Raw genomic sequence first — 18,462 nt, forward strand, 5'->3', positions numbered from 1 at the left:
GTCGGACACGACTGAAGCGACTTAGCAGCAGCAGCATACATAACTTGAAATCCACCGTTTTAACCATTTTATGTGTACAATTCAGTGGCATTAAGTATACTCACACTGGTGTGTAGCTATTTCCAGAATCTTTGAACTATTTCATTGTCTGAGCCACAGTAAAGTCCAGTAATAAAAAATAAAGTAACAGTTTTAAAACTTTTTTTTATAGCCAGTTTTATATACACAGCATGCCATTTTTTAACCCTTCCTCATTTTTGTAATTGTCAGTTAATCTTCTTAATGATGAGATATGAAAACTGCATTTTAGGTAAATGTATTAGATTTACCCAAACAAGTAACAGGGCAGCCTCTAGTTTCAATCATGCTGCATCCTTCAAAAATATTCTTGGAATTATTCATTTGGATTGTCTTTTGAGTCTGTCACTGATCTTTTAAATACTTCAGTGGTTGCTAGTATTTTTCCTTTTATGGCAGACTTAGTTGAACATAATATATAGTCCCACCTGGATGAATACAGCAGGGCATTACATTTCACCATACCATATGGAAACAAAAATGGGGTGTGAATATGAGAGACGCAGGTTGTAAGGGGACCCAAGGTGATCCCAAAGGCAGGTGCAAATATATTGCTAGGAACAGTAGGGAGCTGGGGAGAGTGGGGAGGAACGGGATTAAGTGTGAGCCAGTTTTCAAGAAGAATGCTTTCTGGTATAAAATCTCCTGGATGGCATCACTGACTTGATAGACATGAATCTGAGCAAACTCCAGGAGATAGTGAAGGACAGGGAAGCCTGGTGTGCTGTAGTTCATGGGGTCGCAGAGTTAGACAGGACTTAGTGACTGAACAATAAAAACCCTGCAGTGCTTGCTAAATAAAATATTTTCATGTGACTTTTACAATCATACTAAGACTAGACTTGACCTAAAACAGCTAAAGAAGGGGGTGTCATCCTCCATACAGGATGCCTCTCTATGGAGTGTGTTAGTCAGTCAGTTGTGCCCAACTCTTTGCCACCCTATGGACTGCAGCCCACCAGGCTCCTCTGCCCATGGGATTTTATAGGCAAGGATAGTGGTGTGCCATGTGGATGAGTCTTTATCTTTTCTTATTAGGTTCAGCAATGAAACAGAGGGAAGAAGACTGGCTGCTGGCCTTTTGAGGGATGGAGGTGGGGGGATTGTTGGGAGGCTCTGGGTGCTGGTGGGTGTTGGCAGAGGTCAGTGGGTGGTGCAGAGATGGTAGGGCCCTTTCTTGTTTTCCTCATGTTCCTGTGATTGAAGTACAGGGCTCCCACTGACTTTCCTACCCTGGCTCACCCTGCAGGACACCTGGTGAGGATAAATGGGCTCTTATTCATAAAGCCTGACCACAAAATTTTAATTAGAGCATCATGAATGAAGATCAAAATGATCCCTAGGGCTCTGAGAAATGATTTTAACCTTTCCTGGAGCACTTCCTATTCATTTGAAAAGACCTTGATGAGATTTAAAACATTTGACACCAGAGGGCAACAAAAATGATTGAGAGGCTTAAAGGGCTAGTTTATGAGGAAACATTAGCAGCAATAAAGCTCCGCTAATAACACCAGGCTGAGGGAAAACTCGGGCAGATGGCAGCTTAATACGAAGATACTGAAGCACATTGCCTGAGGATGAGAACTTTGCCTTCTGAAGATTAAGAAACCTTGAAATATTACAAGAATAGAGAAACCCAACATGCTTCTCAGAGCTGTGTGGTACTGATGTGCTGGCACAGGTAATGGGTTTTCCCTCCCCACGTGAAAGTGAGTTGGGAAGAAAAACAAAGGAAAAAGTTTAAAAGATGAAAATAAAGACAGGAGCATTTTTGAGGTGGGAGAGGAACAGGTGGGTTTAAAAATACTTTTTTTTTTTTTTTGGTTTTGTTTCTTAAACTGGGAGTTTCAGGAGTCACCCTGCACTCCCAGCCCTTTAGGCGGTTGGTACCTGTGAGAACAACGTGAGATAAGCTGAACTCACCGAGATTCCTGCCGCTCCCGGGGGGCCTGCTGGCCCTTGATCTCCCTGAAAAAAACATGTACTGCTTAGAATCAAACCCATTCAATCCCCACTGCCAAAACTGATGCTCAAATAACGATTTGGATTTGGTAAAGCTTCTCTTCGGAACTTATAAATGTTGTTGATATTAGCTGGTGTGAAGCTAAAGGCCAGATGGGGAAAGGACAAAATAAGAACTGCAGCCAGCGGAACCTACTAAAGACTTCACTCTCTCTTTTCCCCCAGAATACCAAAGCAAATAATAATACCAATGAAAATAAGCATTCATGGTATCATTTCTGTTAACCTATTCTTTAAGACAGAACCCCATAATACTTACAGGTAAAATTAGCCAATACTTTTCTTCCACATATTCAAAAGTAACTTATTACCAATAATTAAAAGACTAAGACCTTGAATGTCTTCTGAAAAGCTTTCAATAGACTTGTCTCATTGGATGTTGGGTTAAAATGAATGTGTTTAGAACTAAGGATTTTGTAGTTTTTCCTCATGAGGCCCATAAGAAGACCCCTGGAATTTCTCTGAGCAGTGGAATGACTCAACCTTTTTTTCCAAAGGCAGTGTGGTATTTTAGATAAAGCTGACAAGGCTAAAAATACTTATGGTTATATATGGGGCAATAAAATGGCAATTTTTGTTGGGCAGAATCGACATTAAAAAACTCCATAAGTTCACTGAGGGACATAAAAGAAGATTTGATTAAACGGAGAGAGATGTTTTGTTCTTGGAGGGCAAGACAGTGCTGTAAAGGTGTCATTGTGCCCAAACTAATTTATAAATTTAATGCAATTTTTACAAATTGCAGCTTGATCAAATGATATTAAAGTTCACTTGGGATAATAAATATACTTGAGGATAAGAGAAAAAGTAAAAGAAGAATAATAAAGACATTAGCAATACCATATTTCAGCATGCAATAAAGCTATAATAATTGAAATATGGAATATTGGCCCAAGATTAAGCAGTATATCAATGCAATATAACAGCAACTTCAGGAACAGACCAACATTTACAATAGGGTTTTAGTAAAGAAAGGGCTGTATTATTCAACAAATAGTGCTAATAATTGAATAATTTCTTTGAAAAAGTCTAATTCCTCTCTTTATATTATACTCCATATAAATTCTGTAAGACTAAACATAAAACTGAAAGGCAAGGACCAACTAGGATAAAGCCTCCATCATATAATATAGAAGTAGTGTCTTCAGTATATAAACCATAGATAGCTACAGTTAAAAAAAAAAAAAAAAAAAAAAAGAACTAGCAGAAAAATGGGTGAAGGACCTAAACAGACAGTCCTCAGTTCCACTTTGCTCTTTTAAACTGCAGGGTTTTTTCCCTGGAAATGAATGTACTGGGGCTTTTAATTCAATGGAAATATTTGCATATCTGATAAAGATGAAGTTAAGAGGGCTCCTGTCTGATAATATGGTCCTTCCAACAACTGGGTCTCACAGTACTTTGAATCAGTCTAATTTAATTATCTGGCAGAACTCTTATTTCCATAATTATACCTGAGACCTAATCAAAAACAATATCTCTCTGTAACCTCCACTGCCTGCATTCTAATCTTGGACCACCATCTTCCCTCATTGTAAATCACTCCCTTGAGTAGCTTGAACCCCCCCTCTCCCCCCCCCCCAAATTTTGATGTCACAAAGATCTCTCTACCATCCCTGGTAGAAAAGTTTTCATGCTCCTTCACTCCCTAGATGGCCCCTCTTGCTCATGTATCTAGTTTAGATCCCATGGTCACTGGTTATAATCACTCCCTATATACCGCTGGCTCACAGTCCCATCCGCGCTTCTCTCACTTATTTGCCAAAACGGGAACTCGTTTAAACCCAGATCCCCTCCTGCTCTGTGCTCATGGACACAGTCTCGCTGACTGGTCTCATTTCAGTTCACGACCATGAATCTCGAGGGGCTTCTGCTCAGCCACCACACTCTGTGGTTCCTGGACTTGCCCTCTTGTAGAGGACCTTTTCCTCAAACTTCCAAACTCTTCTTCCTACCTCACACTCAGATGAGACCTTGATCCTCCATCTCTGAGAAAACAGAAGCAATCAGAAAAGAACTTCTATAGACTCCAATCAATTCATGTGCCCGTGTCCCCGCTCCTGTACCCCTGTACTTTGGTTCCAACCAGCTCCCACAGATGAATTATCTGGGCTCCTCTCTGAAGCCAAGCCCTGCATTTATGCCCCAGTTTCCTTCCCTCTTAGCTACTAAGGATGCCATTCCAGCACTTTTCCTCTCTCCTCCTATCTCATCGCTCCTTCCCCTTTACTAAACCAGATCTTTCCTTTAGCCTAGAAACAGTCTGGTTCCTCTGTGGTCTTAAAATCTACTTTATGGAACCTAGCTTCCTCCGGTAGCTGCTGGCCTGTTTCTTTACTCTCTTTGCAGCAGAAGTCCTTGAGCATTGTTTTCGCTTTGTCTAAATCTTTTTTTTTCTTTGTCATTCTCTCTTAGACCATTCAAATCCAGAAATTTTTCCTACCACCACAGTAAAACACTAATCATTTCTCTGATGAACGGTTCCTACGTGGCCATCCTACTTGATCCATTTGCAGGATATGAGACAGATGATCACTCTTCTCGATACACCATCTTCGCTTGATTTACAGGGCACCAACATTTCCTCTTATTTCTCTGGTCCCTGCATCTAAGTCTCCCTTGCTCACCCCCTGCTTTCTTCCTGATCTTAATATTGGAGGACTTCAAGGCTCAGTCCGTGATCCTCTTCTCTTAAAACAAAATCTATTGTCATTCTCTTGGTGATCTTATCCAGCTTCTTGATTTTCAGATAGCACCTATAGGCTCTCACAATCAATGTATATCTGCACTTAGACCTCTTTTTAAGCCCCATACTTTTCTACTGTACCACCTACTGCAGTACCCCCACTATGCTCTCTAGTAGATAATTCCCATAATTGGTCCCACGTCCAAAATTATACTATGGATCATTCTCATCCTACCCTCTCTGAACAGACTCTGCATAGCGCTTTCCTCATTTCTGTTGATAACATGCCATCATCTCAGGTGCTCAGGTCAAGCACCTTGGAGCCATCCCTGACTCTTCTCTTAGACCCACATCCCGTCAGTCTTATTGCCCTTCCTTCACAACATGTCCAGAGCCTCAGCCTCCTTAGGAGCTCCACTGATTCTGCTCCTGTCTGAGCCAACACCACTGCCCCATATATGGGTATAGTCTGTGTCTTCCCTGTCCCATTGGGCTTCCAGGCGGTGCTACTGGTAAAGAACCCGCTTGCCAGCACAGCACATGTAAGAGACATGGGTTCGACCCCTGGGTCGGGAAGATCCCCTGGAGGAGAGCATGGCAATCCACTTAGTATTCTTGCCTGGAGAATCCCATGGACAGAGGAGCTTTCCTTACACTCCAGCTGCAGGTCCATCACTTTTCTGCTCAGAAACCACCACTGGCTCCGTATTTCACTCAGAGTGACAGAGAAAGTCTACGATGGCTGATAAGCCTTTTTATTAATTAGTGCTTCTCAAACTACCTGTGGTGAAGGAGCAATTTACTTGCTTATTTATTTTCTAATGCATCATGAGCCAATGTGGGTCTCATGTTTGGACATTATGGCAATGTCAAAAGTCAAGTTGTTTACATGCTTGCTCTCCATCTATGTGCTTACGCTGCCTCCAAACCCATGACAAAACTTGCAGACTGGCCCTGGTCCTCCACGGGCCAGCAAGCAGCACTGCTGGGCAGGGCTGCCCCTCACCTCCACCCCACCTCTCTGACCTGATCTCCTGGCATGCTCCCCTCATTCACTCCCCAGGTCTCCTTGAATGTACAGGAATGCTCCTGTCTCAGGGCATTTAAAACCTTCTTTTTCTAGTTGTATATATTTAAGGTGTACAGTTTGACGATGTGATATACATATATATCGGCAAATGATCACCATAATCAAGCTAATTCACATCTCCATCACCTCACACAGGTCACTGTGTGTGTGTGTTGAGAACACTTAGCGAATTTCAAGCATACAGTTTAGTATCGTTACCTAGCATCACCCTGCTACACATTACATCTCAAGAACTTACTCATCTTGCTGGGAACTTTCTTCCTTCTGGCTTCAGGGGCTTAGCTAACTGGCCATCCCCCCAGCCCTTCCAAGTCCGCTTAGTTCCTGATTTCTCAGACCACCTGATTTAAAATCACACCCTCCCCTTCCGCACTCCTGATGCCCTTTAATCTCCTCTACTTTTTCTTTCTTTCCACAGCACTTACTAACAATATTATTAGTTATTTGTATTTATTCTCTTAGTTTCTGTATTCCCTGCTTAGAACATAATTTTCACAAAGACAGAGATTTCTGTCTATTTTGTTCTCTTAGGTATCCCCAAACCTAAAACAGCTCCTGGTCCAATGGTAAGTGCTCAGTAAACATTTTTGAATGTTGAACTGGTGAACACACGCTTAACCTTGCACTTACCTTTATACCAGGAAAGCCTTCTAGTCCTGGCAACCCCATTGCACCAGGTTCTCCCTGTTAAATATGAACATAAGAACACAAAAGCAACAATCAAAGGTTTTTAAATCATTGATTTCAAAAGCAAGGATTTTTTATTTTTTGCCTAGAAAGTACTCTCTCAAACACTGATTGGTAATTTAGCAAGTAAACAGTATGCTCTATTTTTAAGCATCTGTATTCTTGCATTTGGTATTTGAAAACAGTTAGAAAATAAAGCTATTTTTTGAAGTATGAGTATTTTTTTTAAATTAACCATTTTTAATCTGATTAAGAATCTGCTCTGAATGAATTCCTCTAATCAGTGATAACTCCAGTTTCAGTAAGAGATAGAAGAAAAGGCTGGGCTTTAATAAACATTGCATTTGTGAGGTACCTAAGGCTTCCAGATTGTCAGAAAACAAGACTAAAGATGGAGCTCTCAAACCAAAGTTTATCATCCCTTAATATTCCCTGGAGCTGGACATGAACTTTGGCGCTTCAGAGGACAGCCCCAGAGGCAGTTACTGCTGATGGGTCACTGAGAGGAGATGAATAAGCCTTTCTGTTAAAAAAAAATCTGTTACATATGCTGCTGTATGGTCACAGCTGACTGTAAACTTTAGGTCCTCAAGGAACCCATTTAGAAAGGTTAGGGTGAAGGAAGCTGCTAACTTATAACAATAAACATTAGGGGTTTTAAATTAAGAGAGACTAAGTGGGTTGATTGTTGTTGTTCAGTCACTACGTTGTGTCCAATTTTGCAGCCTCATGGACTGTGGCATACCAGGCTTCCCTGTCCTTCACTGTCTCTCACAGTTGGCTCAAATTGATGTCCATTGAGTCAGTGATGCTATCTAACCATCTCATCCTCTGTTGCCCCCTTCTCCTTTTGCTTTCAATCTTTCCCAGCATCAGGGTCTTTTCCAAAGAGTCAACTCTTCATATAAGGTGGCCAAAGTATTGGAGCTTCAGCATTAGTTCTTCCAATGAATATTTAGGGTTGATTTCCTTTAGGATTGACTGGTTTGATCTCCTTGCAGTCCAGGGACTCTCAAGAGTCTTTCTCCAGCAACGCAATTTGAAAGAATCAGTTTTTCAGGGCTCAGCCTTCTTTACAGTCCAACTCTCATATCCGTGGCTCAGACGGTAAAGAATCCACCTTCAATGCATGAGACCTGGGTTCGATTCCTGGGTTGGGAAGATTCCCTGGAGAAGGGAAAGGCTACCCACTCTAGTATTCTTGCCTGGAGAATTCCATGGACAGAGGAGCCTGACAGGCTATATATAGTCCATGGGGTTGCAAAGAGTCGGACATGACTGAGCGAGTTTCACTTTCACTTTCACTCATATCCGTACATGACTACTGGAAAAAACATAGCTTTGACTAGCAAAGGATCTTTGTCAGCAAGCTGATGTCTCTATTTTTAAATGTTGTTTATGTTTGTCATAGCTTTCCTTCCCAGGAGCAAGATTCTTTTATTGTCAAGGCTGCAGCCACTGTCCACAGTAATTTTGGAGCCCAAGAAAATAAAATCTGTCACAATCAAATCTGTTTTTTCCACCTATTTGCCATGAAGTGATGGGACCAGATGCCACGATCTTAGTTTTTTGAATGTTGAACTTCAAGCTAGCTTTTTCACTCTATTCTTTCACCCTCATCAAGAGGCTCTTTAGTTCCTCTTCACTTTCTGCCATTAGAGTGGTATCATCTGCTTATCTGAGGTTGATATTTCTCCTGGCAATCTTGATTCCAGCTTGTGATTCATCCAGGCTGGCTTTTCACATGATGTACTCTGCATGTGAGTTAAATAAGCAGCCTTGATGTACTCCTTTCCCAATTTTGAACCACTCCATTGTTCCATGTCCAGTTCTAACTATTGCTTCTTGATCTGCATACAGGTTTCTCAGGAGACAGATAAAGTGGTCTGGTATTCCCATCTCTTTAAGAATTTTCCACAGTTTGCTATGAACCATGAATTAATGTTAACTACAAATATGTTTTCAGGACACTGGATGCTTTCAACATAATCATATAGAAAATGTAGCTTTCCAGGTTCATTCTCTATAAATGTATTTTTGCATGCCTAATGCTAATCTACTTCAAAAATACTACCAACACTAACTTCTATTATGAATTATGATATTGTCCTTATTATGAGATGCTTAATGAGAAGCATATGATCTGGATACTTTCTTTGCTCCAAAAATCTTTTTAGACATCTACCAATAGGTAACCTGCCAATCAGGAAAAAGATGTTTAGATTCTATTCTGCATGAAGCTCTGTAATAGAGGCCATTGACAAAGGAAATAAGCTCTTTGATTCTCTTTGTTTATATTCTCAGTTATCCTTAAGACAGAAGAATTGGTTGAACAGTGCTCAGCCAATCAGTCGACATTTGTTTGAAAGTAGCTAATAATAAATATTCAACTGAAAACCAATTATAAATTGAACACCAAGGGAATGAAATGGATCACCTCAGGAAAGAATAAATTCAATTAAGGGTGATTTTTATCTGCACAGTTTCACTGAAAAGATTAGAGACAGTGATGCAGATCTGGTGGCCTGGGGTTTGAAGGAGGCTGGAAGAGTAAATCTTCCCCCAAGCCCCAAGGGGAGTTTCCATTGTCTATTCAGTGACCTGGTAGCTCAGCTGGTAAAGAACCCGCCTGCAAGGCGGGAGACCTGGGTTTGATTCCTGGGTTGGGAAGATCTGCTGGAGAAGCAATAGGCTACCCACTCCAGTGTTCTTAGGTTTCCCTAGTGGCTCAGCTAGTAAAGAATCCACCTGCAAGGCGGGAGACCTGGGTTCGAGCCCTTGGTTGGGAAGATCCCCTGGAGAAGGGAACAGCTTCCCACTCCAGTATTCTGGCCTGGAGAATTCCATGGACTGTATAGTCCATGGGGTCGCAAAGAGTCGGACACGACTGAATGACTTCACTTCACCCTATTCAGTGACCTGTGATTCCACCATTCTTGGCTTATCTCTGTGGTATGAGGTAGTATTTCTCTACTTAGGGGCAACTGGTAACATGAATTCCAAAGGAATAATCTAAAGTTTTATCTAAGATAAACCTGAAGGATTACACAGTAGTTAATTTCATGATTTCACATTTTATGATTCCAATTTTGTGCTTCACCCACTTGATTCATGTCTCTAAAAGCACCCTTTACTTAGTGTTCATTCTTTATCCTTTGTTGAAACTAAGAAAAATCAAAGCCTCATCTCTTCAGATTCTACTCACATCTATCTACATTTTTGTTACCACCCACTTTCCAATCCAAATGAATTATAACTTATCCTTTATTGTTATACTTTTTTCTCACCTAATGAAAAAACTTTGGTGTTTCAGGGAAGGCAGTGAGAAGCCTGTGTGCTCCTAAATGATCCAGAAGGGATGTGTATGTGTGTGTGACAGAAGGAAATACTGAGAGGAAATTTTTATCAATAACATGAAAGAAGATTGAAATTGGAATGAAGGATACAGTGGATGAAAGCATTAAAAATGTTACAGATAAAGAAAGCACAGCATGAGTAACAAAACAAAGGAAACTCTCACATGACATATTTGGAAAATGCTTCTAACTGGGTTAAATCATGATTTTAGGGGAAAACAAATCAGTTTTTAATTGCCTAATAACAACAACAAAAAAAGCCCTTTCATGCATCTCCTTTGAAAATGTATTTAGATGCGAAAAGATTGCTTTTTATGGCTGTCCTGCTTGTTTAAAATTTATCCATCTAGTTTTACCAAACTCTACTGTAACGAAAGGGCCTTCAGTCTCTTCTCACAGCAATGGAAAGTGCTTTGAAAATTTATATCAGTTTCAGGTACATCTGAGTTTCAAGCATATATCCAAAGGTCAAAGTACAGAGAAATGAAATATGAAGGATAGAGTATCTGCTTGTAAAGGACATGACAGAAAAGTCAGCCAGGGAAAAAAAGTAATCTAACTGCATTTGGCAGAACTTTTCCAGGGACGCCTCGTGGTTGAGGAGGATGCTTGACCACAGTCATCATCCTTCAGGGGCTGGAGGACAGGATCTCTCCCCAGGCGAAGGGTTAACCTCCCGACACATCACTCCCAGTAAACGGGGTTATCACAGCTCACCAAATCTCCTCCAGAAAAACTGCCTCTGACTGAAAGTAAATAAACTGCCCCTATCTCTGTTGTCGTTTTGGGAGATATGGCAGACATCTTAAAGAATTTCTTTTCAATAAATACTTTTCTTTCATGATCCACTTTTCTTTCATGATCCACTAATATTTTTCTTTCATGATCTACTTTCATGATCATCAAAATAGTTCTCTTGGAAGACAGTGCTCTATTTCTCAGGAGCTTTATATGTATCTCTTTCCAGCCCAGGGTGATTTCTACAAATGCACTGATGGGGGAATGTCAAGGGCAGTGACATCAGGACTGAGGCTTTCTGAGATGAGGAGTGGGCCTGCTGCCTTCGTGCTCACTGACAAACATCTCAGAAGGCAGGCATCCCTCCTGAAGCTCTTCTTAACACTGATAAAGATGTATTTTCTAAATGACACAAAACATGGGAATATACATACCACTGGGCCAGGATCTCCTTTGGGGCCCTATAAGAAAAATATGAGAAGTCACCTTGAAAATAATGACTGAAGCAAAATCACAAACTATGAAGAATTTTTGTCCAATTTGCTTTAATATATGTAAAAATATGTGCAAGCCTTGCTTTGCTACCGTTTGGATTTGAAGCATAAGATGAGGAAATATAACTTGATAGAACTCCCATGATGGCAATCACCTGGACATTGATTTAGTTCTCAGATTTCCAAAATGTGACATCTCTATGCATAATGCAATTTTTCTTTATTCTGTGTACAATCTTATTATTATTGGTTTCATTTATTTCCTCCTGCAGAACATTTTGGTTATATTTCTAATGCATAATTTTCAACGAACTTAGGATGTCTTTTTGTTGCGTATATGTGACTGTTCAGTGAAAATATGCTTCATGATAAACAACTATACTCACAGGGGGGCCGGGTGGCCCTGGGTAACTGGGAGCGTTCACACCTCCCTTCAAAAGAAAGAAAAAGGTGAGAAGAACTTGTAGTAACCTGGAACCAGAAAGTGACTTTACATAATTAGAAAAGTAAATACCTGGATTTTATATAAACTGCTCATTCCATTCCCTTCATTGAATGGTACACCCTTAGAAGAGAAATGAGATACGGAATTATTATTTTACGTTAATAGTGAGAGTCTCTACCTCTGTTGTTTTATCAAATGATATTTTTCCTATTCTACTTTAGAAAATGAGCTTAATGCTATCAGTAAAAATAACAGTGTTTCCATTTTTGGTTTTTCTAAAGAAATGTAGAGGAAAAAAACCCAAAGGCATGTGAACTCCACCTGGAGTGCACACACACACACACACTTTCTGCAGGACTGTGATGAATGTGCTGATTTGACAGACGAGACACTAATGTATTCAGAGGAAAATATTATTTGCTCATTAAAATTCAGTTTCTGAATTGCCAATTTATGCTAACTGTTTACAGCCTGCTGACCTGCAGGCCATAATACAGGAGTGCTGATGAAGATGTGAATAGGGAACAATTTGGCTACTGAAAGGTAATTTTTTTCCCATAGTCTTTTCATACTGAATAGAAAATTAAGAGAAACAGGGGATATGATTTTATTCACAACCCTGTGTGATGTACTACAAGAATATATACTTTGAAACAATAGGGAATAGAAACTTCCTAATAAAATTGATTTGTGAATCAAGTCCCAGGGTAACACTTTAAAGAGAACTCATTTGAGAGGCTTTCATAATCATACATTTTAGCATTCAGGAAAAATTTGCACGTGAAAATTTTAGTTCAGATCTTTTAGCCTTTTTTTTTTTTTTAAATCCCCATAGAATCAATAACTTGCATTTTCCTTTATTGTAATTTCCACATTTTAGCTGCAAAACTGAAGGTCCCTCATTGCCCTGCTTTTGGACCATGGTAGCAAGAGGTGCTCAGGGCACATGACCTACGTGCATCCTGTAAACACTTGTGAAGGAAGGAAAAAAGCTTTGTTCATTTATTCCCTTAGTACTTCACTCATCCATTTAACAATTCAATTCAGCAGTTTGACAAATGCTGAATGTCTACTGTATATAGTCCTGGAGGGCAAAGGATACTTTTGTCTGAGATTTCTAGTGCCAGGGTGGGAGGGTTCCCAGGAAAGACAGCATTTAATTTGCAGAATCCGGGTGGGAGGAGGGAGGGCGATTTCTGAAGTCCATCGTAAAATATAGGTCCCTTTTGTGGGCTCATGTTGCACTTTGCTGTGCTGTCCACTAGGGAGGGAGTGCATTTTAGTGTTTGAGCCTCAGGTGCTGCCTGCCCTGCTCCCATGTCAAGGGAGAAGGTAAGTAAAATTAAGAGCAGGTTTAGGAAAACAGATGCCGATGTCTTCACTGAAGTGTGCAAAGCACACAGACACGCAACCTATCTTTGTTGTCTTCGGAATCTCAAGAAACTTACCAATGGAGAAAGCTAAGAAGTAAATCTGCACAACACACACTTCCTTTCTTTTGCTTTTTGGTGAAGATGGTATTTCAGGTGATGACTTGGGCCATTTCAGGGAGTTACCCAGTTTTCCTGGATGTTTCCCTTGCATATAAGAGGTGCACGTGTTATTAAACTTTCAATTATTTTTTCTCCAAAAAAAGTCACAGATGACTTCTGCTCCCTTTGGGTGAGTTTGGCTTCTTAAACTCTCCCTCTGAGGCCAGCGGGAAAGAACATTCGGCGAGATGGAAGCTTGATGCTGTTCAAGAGAGATCCCACTTGAGGGCAGACTTGCTCCAGGGAGAGACACCTGTCTTCTCCCCAGCCTCCTGACAACATCTGTCTCAGCCCTGAGGAGAACACTGATGGCCCTTGTACATTTCATTCACTAAGTGCTGTATAAATAGAGTTTCCTAGCATCTCAGGCATCATGGATAGTAATAAACACACACAGCATAACACAATTTTTCTACCAACTCACACTGCTGGAAGGGATCTCCTTATGGCCCCTCTATTTTCCGTGAACGAGGCTCATTGAGGTTAAATGACTTTCCGAGCGTCTCCCAGGTGGGAAGTGGTGAGTCAGGCACCGCCAGGTGAACTGAACCCACAGCAGGGAGGCCCACAGCATGCAAACCTGAGCACTGTGCCTCAGGGCTGAGCTCACAGGGAGTCAGAGCTCCCCAAGCCATACCGGCTGCCATTCAAATTCATACATAAAACTCAGCCGACTTTTATCCTTGAAGGCACCTAAATGTAGTCCAACCCCTTTACGAAAGGCTTTTCTTCCCCCTTTTCCATTATGATACTTTTATTACAGGATACTGAATATAGTTCCTTGTGCTAGACAATAGGACTTTACTGCTTATAAAAAGCCTCAAGTAGAAGCACGCATTTGTTTTAAACATGAAACAACTCACAGGTGGTCCAGGTGGTCCAGGTGGTCCAGGTCTCCCAGGGGGCCCCTCACTGCCCTGCAAAGGGTAGACAGACCAACATCAATGACAGACGTTTCTACCCCAGGTTTATGAACCAGACATTCTGAAATTGATATGACTTGTCATTTTGTCAGCCTTGCAAAGTCTTATTCAGCTCGGCTTTTTTCTTCACCTGGGGAATTACTGGACCACAGGAAAGCTCAATGTCTTTTCCCACAGGCATTCAGATCTTCAACGTTTGACCCTCAGGGACAAAGCTTATTTTCAGATGGAGCCAGGCAACCAGGCGATGAGGTCCTTGGGCTTTGAGCACAATTAGGGGAACTCTCCCCACCTTGGGGTGCAGAGCAGACTTCCTGCAAGTGGGGGTGGCTCAGGGACTCGGCTCTCTGGGGCAGAGCCTCACCCCACCACCTTCATCTTTGGGGAACCAGAGGGGGCATCCATATACTTTAACTAAAGTGGAAAATAACAATCTGAGTTGCGTCTGCAGGGGGAGAAACCTCTCTCACTTCCTAAGTTAACGACAGGCATGTCCCCTTGAGCAGAGGTGACCGAGGGACCGTGCTATTTAAAGGAAACATTCTATGCAACATAAACAGCCTCAGACATTCTGCTTCCAGGCAAGGCAGACTGAAAATGACATCTGTGAAAAATGAATTCAAGCTGAAATTTGAAACGTGGGATTTGACTTATATTTTTATAAAACATAGGCTGGTTATTAGTCCATGATAAGCAGAGGCACGATACTTCCTCTGGTGTTTTAACCAGTTTTTCCTGTAACTGCCCTTTTTTTTTTTTTTTTTAAAGAATAGCCTCTAACAATCTCCTAAGTCTCTTGATTATCAGGGGCAATGGCAAGAAATGGCTAATTAAGGAAGAATCAGAGAGTAAATTCTTACTTATCATGCTCAAGAATTTTGAGGGAGTTTGGTCCATTTTCATAAAGTTGAAGGGGTGTCATTCCAATCTCCCCATTTTTTTCAGTAACCAAATAATCATATAAACCTCCTGATTGTGTCTTTATCAATAAAGACCAACTGTAAAGATTTTCTTGCCATGTATCTCCCTGAGGCTGAGTAACAATGAGCATACTGTACGTTTCTCTCTAAGACAAATCAGGTCCTGTGAGCTGCTGGCAGAGTCCTTCAGAGAATTATGGCATGGTTCTCCTGAACTGCAAGAGGACAACAAACAAGGAAAACATGTGCCCACTGAAAGGACTTTTTTTTCTGGTACAATTTTCATTCTCGACTGTGGACCAAAACTCCTCTCTGTGTGGAATTCCCATTAACTTCAACAGGCAAATCGCCGACAGGATAATTTCCATCAAGAACACGGAAAAAAGGCTGGTGGGGTTGGGTAAGCTCCCTGGGATGCTATCAGAGAAAAATGTGTGAGACTGTCTAGAATACACACACGGTTGCCTTTCAATTTGGGGGAGGGGGATTCCTCTGCTCCTTGATGCCATTATGCCCATTGTGGGCATTTCGGGGGTACGAGCCACTGAAGTGGCTCATGGATTCCTGATTCTTAAATTTCTCGAATCTGAATAGTTAGTCCACGTGACTCAGGCGCTGGCTCTATCACACTGACGGGTGGTGGTCGGGGGGGGGGCTTCAGATATTACATCGGATACCCTGTGAGCTTCCTCCTGAGTCCCCTCTTTTGCTGCCCTTCCCTGCTGACTCATTGACTGGACTCCCCACGAAGCAAGCTGTGATGGTTCTTTAGAGGCCTTCCCCTATGACTCTCAAAGGATGGAACTTCCAGATTTCCTCAGCAAGCCCATCAGTTACTGGAATCCTGATGCTGAGAGCTGTGAGCTGTTGGGACCCTTGGCACCTGTGGCTGTATGCCCCGATACTAGCCACCTTCCTGCATCTCGTCAGGAGGTGGCTCTCGCCCTGTCCTTCCACACAGTGGATGCCCAGGACCTCGTATCCAGCCTGGAGCTGGCATGTGGTATCCACATTCTATTCATCCTTTTCCCTGGGAGCATATCTCTTGTATTCAGACCAATTTCGGGACCTGTGACCTTCCAAGCCCCCTTCCCTGACACCTGTCCTACTTTGAAGCTTTGCTTGATTTTCCAGACTTTCTCTAAAAGTGGTCTCACCTTGCACCCACCCCAAACCCCAATTTGGACAGTAAGTGAGATTTTCCCTCTGTACCTTGTCACCCTTTGTTCCCATGGGGCCAGGGTGTCCCGTTCTTCCTAATAAGCCCTGTAAAACACAAAACTAAGTTTGTTACTGAAACAACAAGAAAAGCCAAGCATATTGAGAGTTGGTTGCTCAAACTGATACATTTTGAAGGTCATTTGATCATAATTAAATCAGTCCTATAAGCGTATATTTCTTCAGGCTGATACTGCAGCTGTATCCTGCTGATAAGCCCTTGGAAGGAAAAAATGTGTATCTGTGGTCGCTTTTTCACCTTGGCCAACCACATTTAATGACCTTAATTGGAACCTTTTAATACATTTAAAAATTTAGCCTTGCTGTTTAAATGGCAATTTACATAACATTATGCCTTCCTAAATGAGCTATAATTTTGGCAGTGATCAACATTTTAATACTTCATAGAGCAGAATTAACAAGGTGCATATTGAGTTATGCGATCTGCATTTTACCAATGGAAAATAAAATTTAATTTAAAATCGTCTTTAAGAACAGTTAGCTATAATTTCCATGATTCCTTTCTCAAATTTTGCTCTTAACTTTTAATTTTAGCTACAATTTAGACTCAGGTTTGTTCATATAACTGGTGAAAGCATAAATGGTAAAATTTTCATTATAGCAAATCCATGATTCAAAATATTAAGGAATATGATTACATTCCTACATACCATTTGCATAGGAACTCTAAGGAAAGGAGGACTGCAAAAATTGAGGCTTGAATAGGATTGCTAGATTTAACAATAAAAATACAATATTTGGGACAAACATGCTATGAAACTATTTATTTATATGAAATTAAAGTTTAACCTTATATCCAATATTTTAACCAGCAACCCTAGTTTTGCGCTCTGCTTTAAGGAGAGATTGGGTTTAACAGGCGGGAAAAGAAAAGAGATTTCTGTTTTAAGAAATCAGGATACCTGAAGACACAAAGAATGGGATTCTGTGCTTGAGGGACAGTGAAAAAAGGTGCCAACTAAAGCAGAGCATATTTCAATTCATAAATCTGAGTAAAATGAAATTGAATCTGATAATCCCTGATCCATTTTTTTCCATCTAGAGAATAAATTCTTAGTTTATGGTACTTAACATGTAAGGTGTAACCATCTGAGTATCCCAAAGGTCAATGCCAAAAAATTACAACTAAAAGAGATAACGTTCTCTTCTATATCCAACTTCTTTTCAAATTGACTGCTTAATCACAGACAAGTCTCCACAACCCCTAGTAGCCTCACGTTACACTAACAAAAATCCTAGACGTTAGATGCTACTTTTCCAGGCAATGCTTGAAAAATTTACATGGAGGAATGGAGAACAAAAACGCAAGGAGGAACATTAGTTCACTTGGCATCATCTCAGCAGACACGAGTTGTGAGTGAAACAGTTTAGCAAATACTTACAGGTGGTCCTGTGGGGCCAGGAACACCTGGAAGGCCTGGAATTCCTTGAAGACCCTAGAAGAGATAGTTCCTACCATAAAATCTGTTATATCATTGAAGGCAAAGTATTTTAGTTCAGCAAATATTTTGACTACTGAAAACAAAACATCTATGTTGGCTAATCAAGAAACAAGGTATTTGTCATGTGTAAAAACCCACTTTTTAAGAATAAGGATGTTGAGCTAAAATGCTGTGGCATGCATGGCATCTGTAATGAACATAATTTAATGTGTTTGGTGATTCATAGAATACTTTTGATCTCACATTTTACATATCCTCAGAATCATCAATAGCATCTTTGAGAAGCCGGCACTGCTAAAGCATGAAAATACAAATTTCAGAGGAGCAGAATGCCATCAAAGAAATACATGATTAAACGAACGCTTCATTCAACTAGTGGAACAATGGAATCTGCGTTATGATATAATATTTTAGTTTAGCTGGCCAGTTCATTTTAAGAAATTTGGCTCATCACTGAATTTAAATTTGGAATCCTTTAGTGGCTTAAGCATAAAACTGAACACAAAGCCTCTCTTGCTCTGTCTTAGATTTGTAGCATCATGCCAGTTACAACTGGATACATTTATATATTCAAGGAAGAATTACTAAGATTAACTGATAATTTATGTAATTAATTTGTTCCTTTATCAGATATGTCAGCAATAAGCTCATAATATGAACTATTTCACAACTATTAAAATCATGTTTCAAAAGCTATTGAATAGTATAGAAAAAGGGAAAGTCACAAAATGTTACATAGGGTAAGGTCCAAATTATTAAAAAAAATAGAAATGCAGTTCCTGAGAGATGAGACTGATGGAGGCTCATAAT

The 18,462-nt window shown here is 40.6% G+C and overlaps 1 protein-coding gene across 1 annotated transcript in view; it reads right to left on the reverse strand.

Moving 5' to 3' along the window:
- Positions 1-18,462, reverse strand: part of COL19A1 (collagen type XIX alpha 1 chain) — a 474,185-nt gene that overhangs the window by 50,932 nt on the left and 404,791 nt on the right. The window contains exons 35-42 of the mRNA XM_069599490.1: positions 17,593-17,646; positions 16,184-16,237; positions 13,992-14,045; positions 11,666-11,716; positions 11,538-11,582; positions 11,092-11,118; positions 6,507-6,560; positions 2,002-2,046 (exon numbers count right to left, since the gene is read on the reverse strand). Of these exons, the coding sequence (XP_069455591.1) occupies positions 2,002-2,046; positions 6,507-6,560; positions 11,092-11,118; positions 11,538-11,582; positions 11,666-11,716; positions 13,992-14,045; positions 16,184-16,237; positions 17,593-17,646 (384 nt within the window). The remainder of the gene's footprint in view (positions 1-2,001; positions 2,047-6,506; positions 6,561-11,091; positions 11,119-11,537; positions 11,583-11,665; positions 11,717-13,991; positions 14,046-16,183; positions 16,238-17,592; positions 17,647-18,462) is intronic.

The sequence above is a fragment of the Ovis canadensis genome, chromosome 9 (assembly GCF_042477335.2).
Source record: "Ovis canadensis isolate MfBH-ARS-UI-01 breed Bighorn chromosome 9, ARS-UI_OviCan_v2, whole genome shotgun sequence".
NCBI classification, from domain to species: domain Eukaryota; kingdom Metazoa; phylum Chordata; class Mammalia; order Artiodactyla; family Bovidae; genus Ovis; species Ovis canadensis.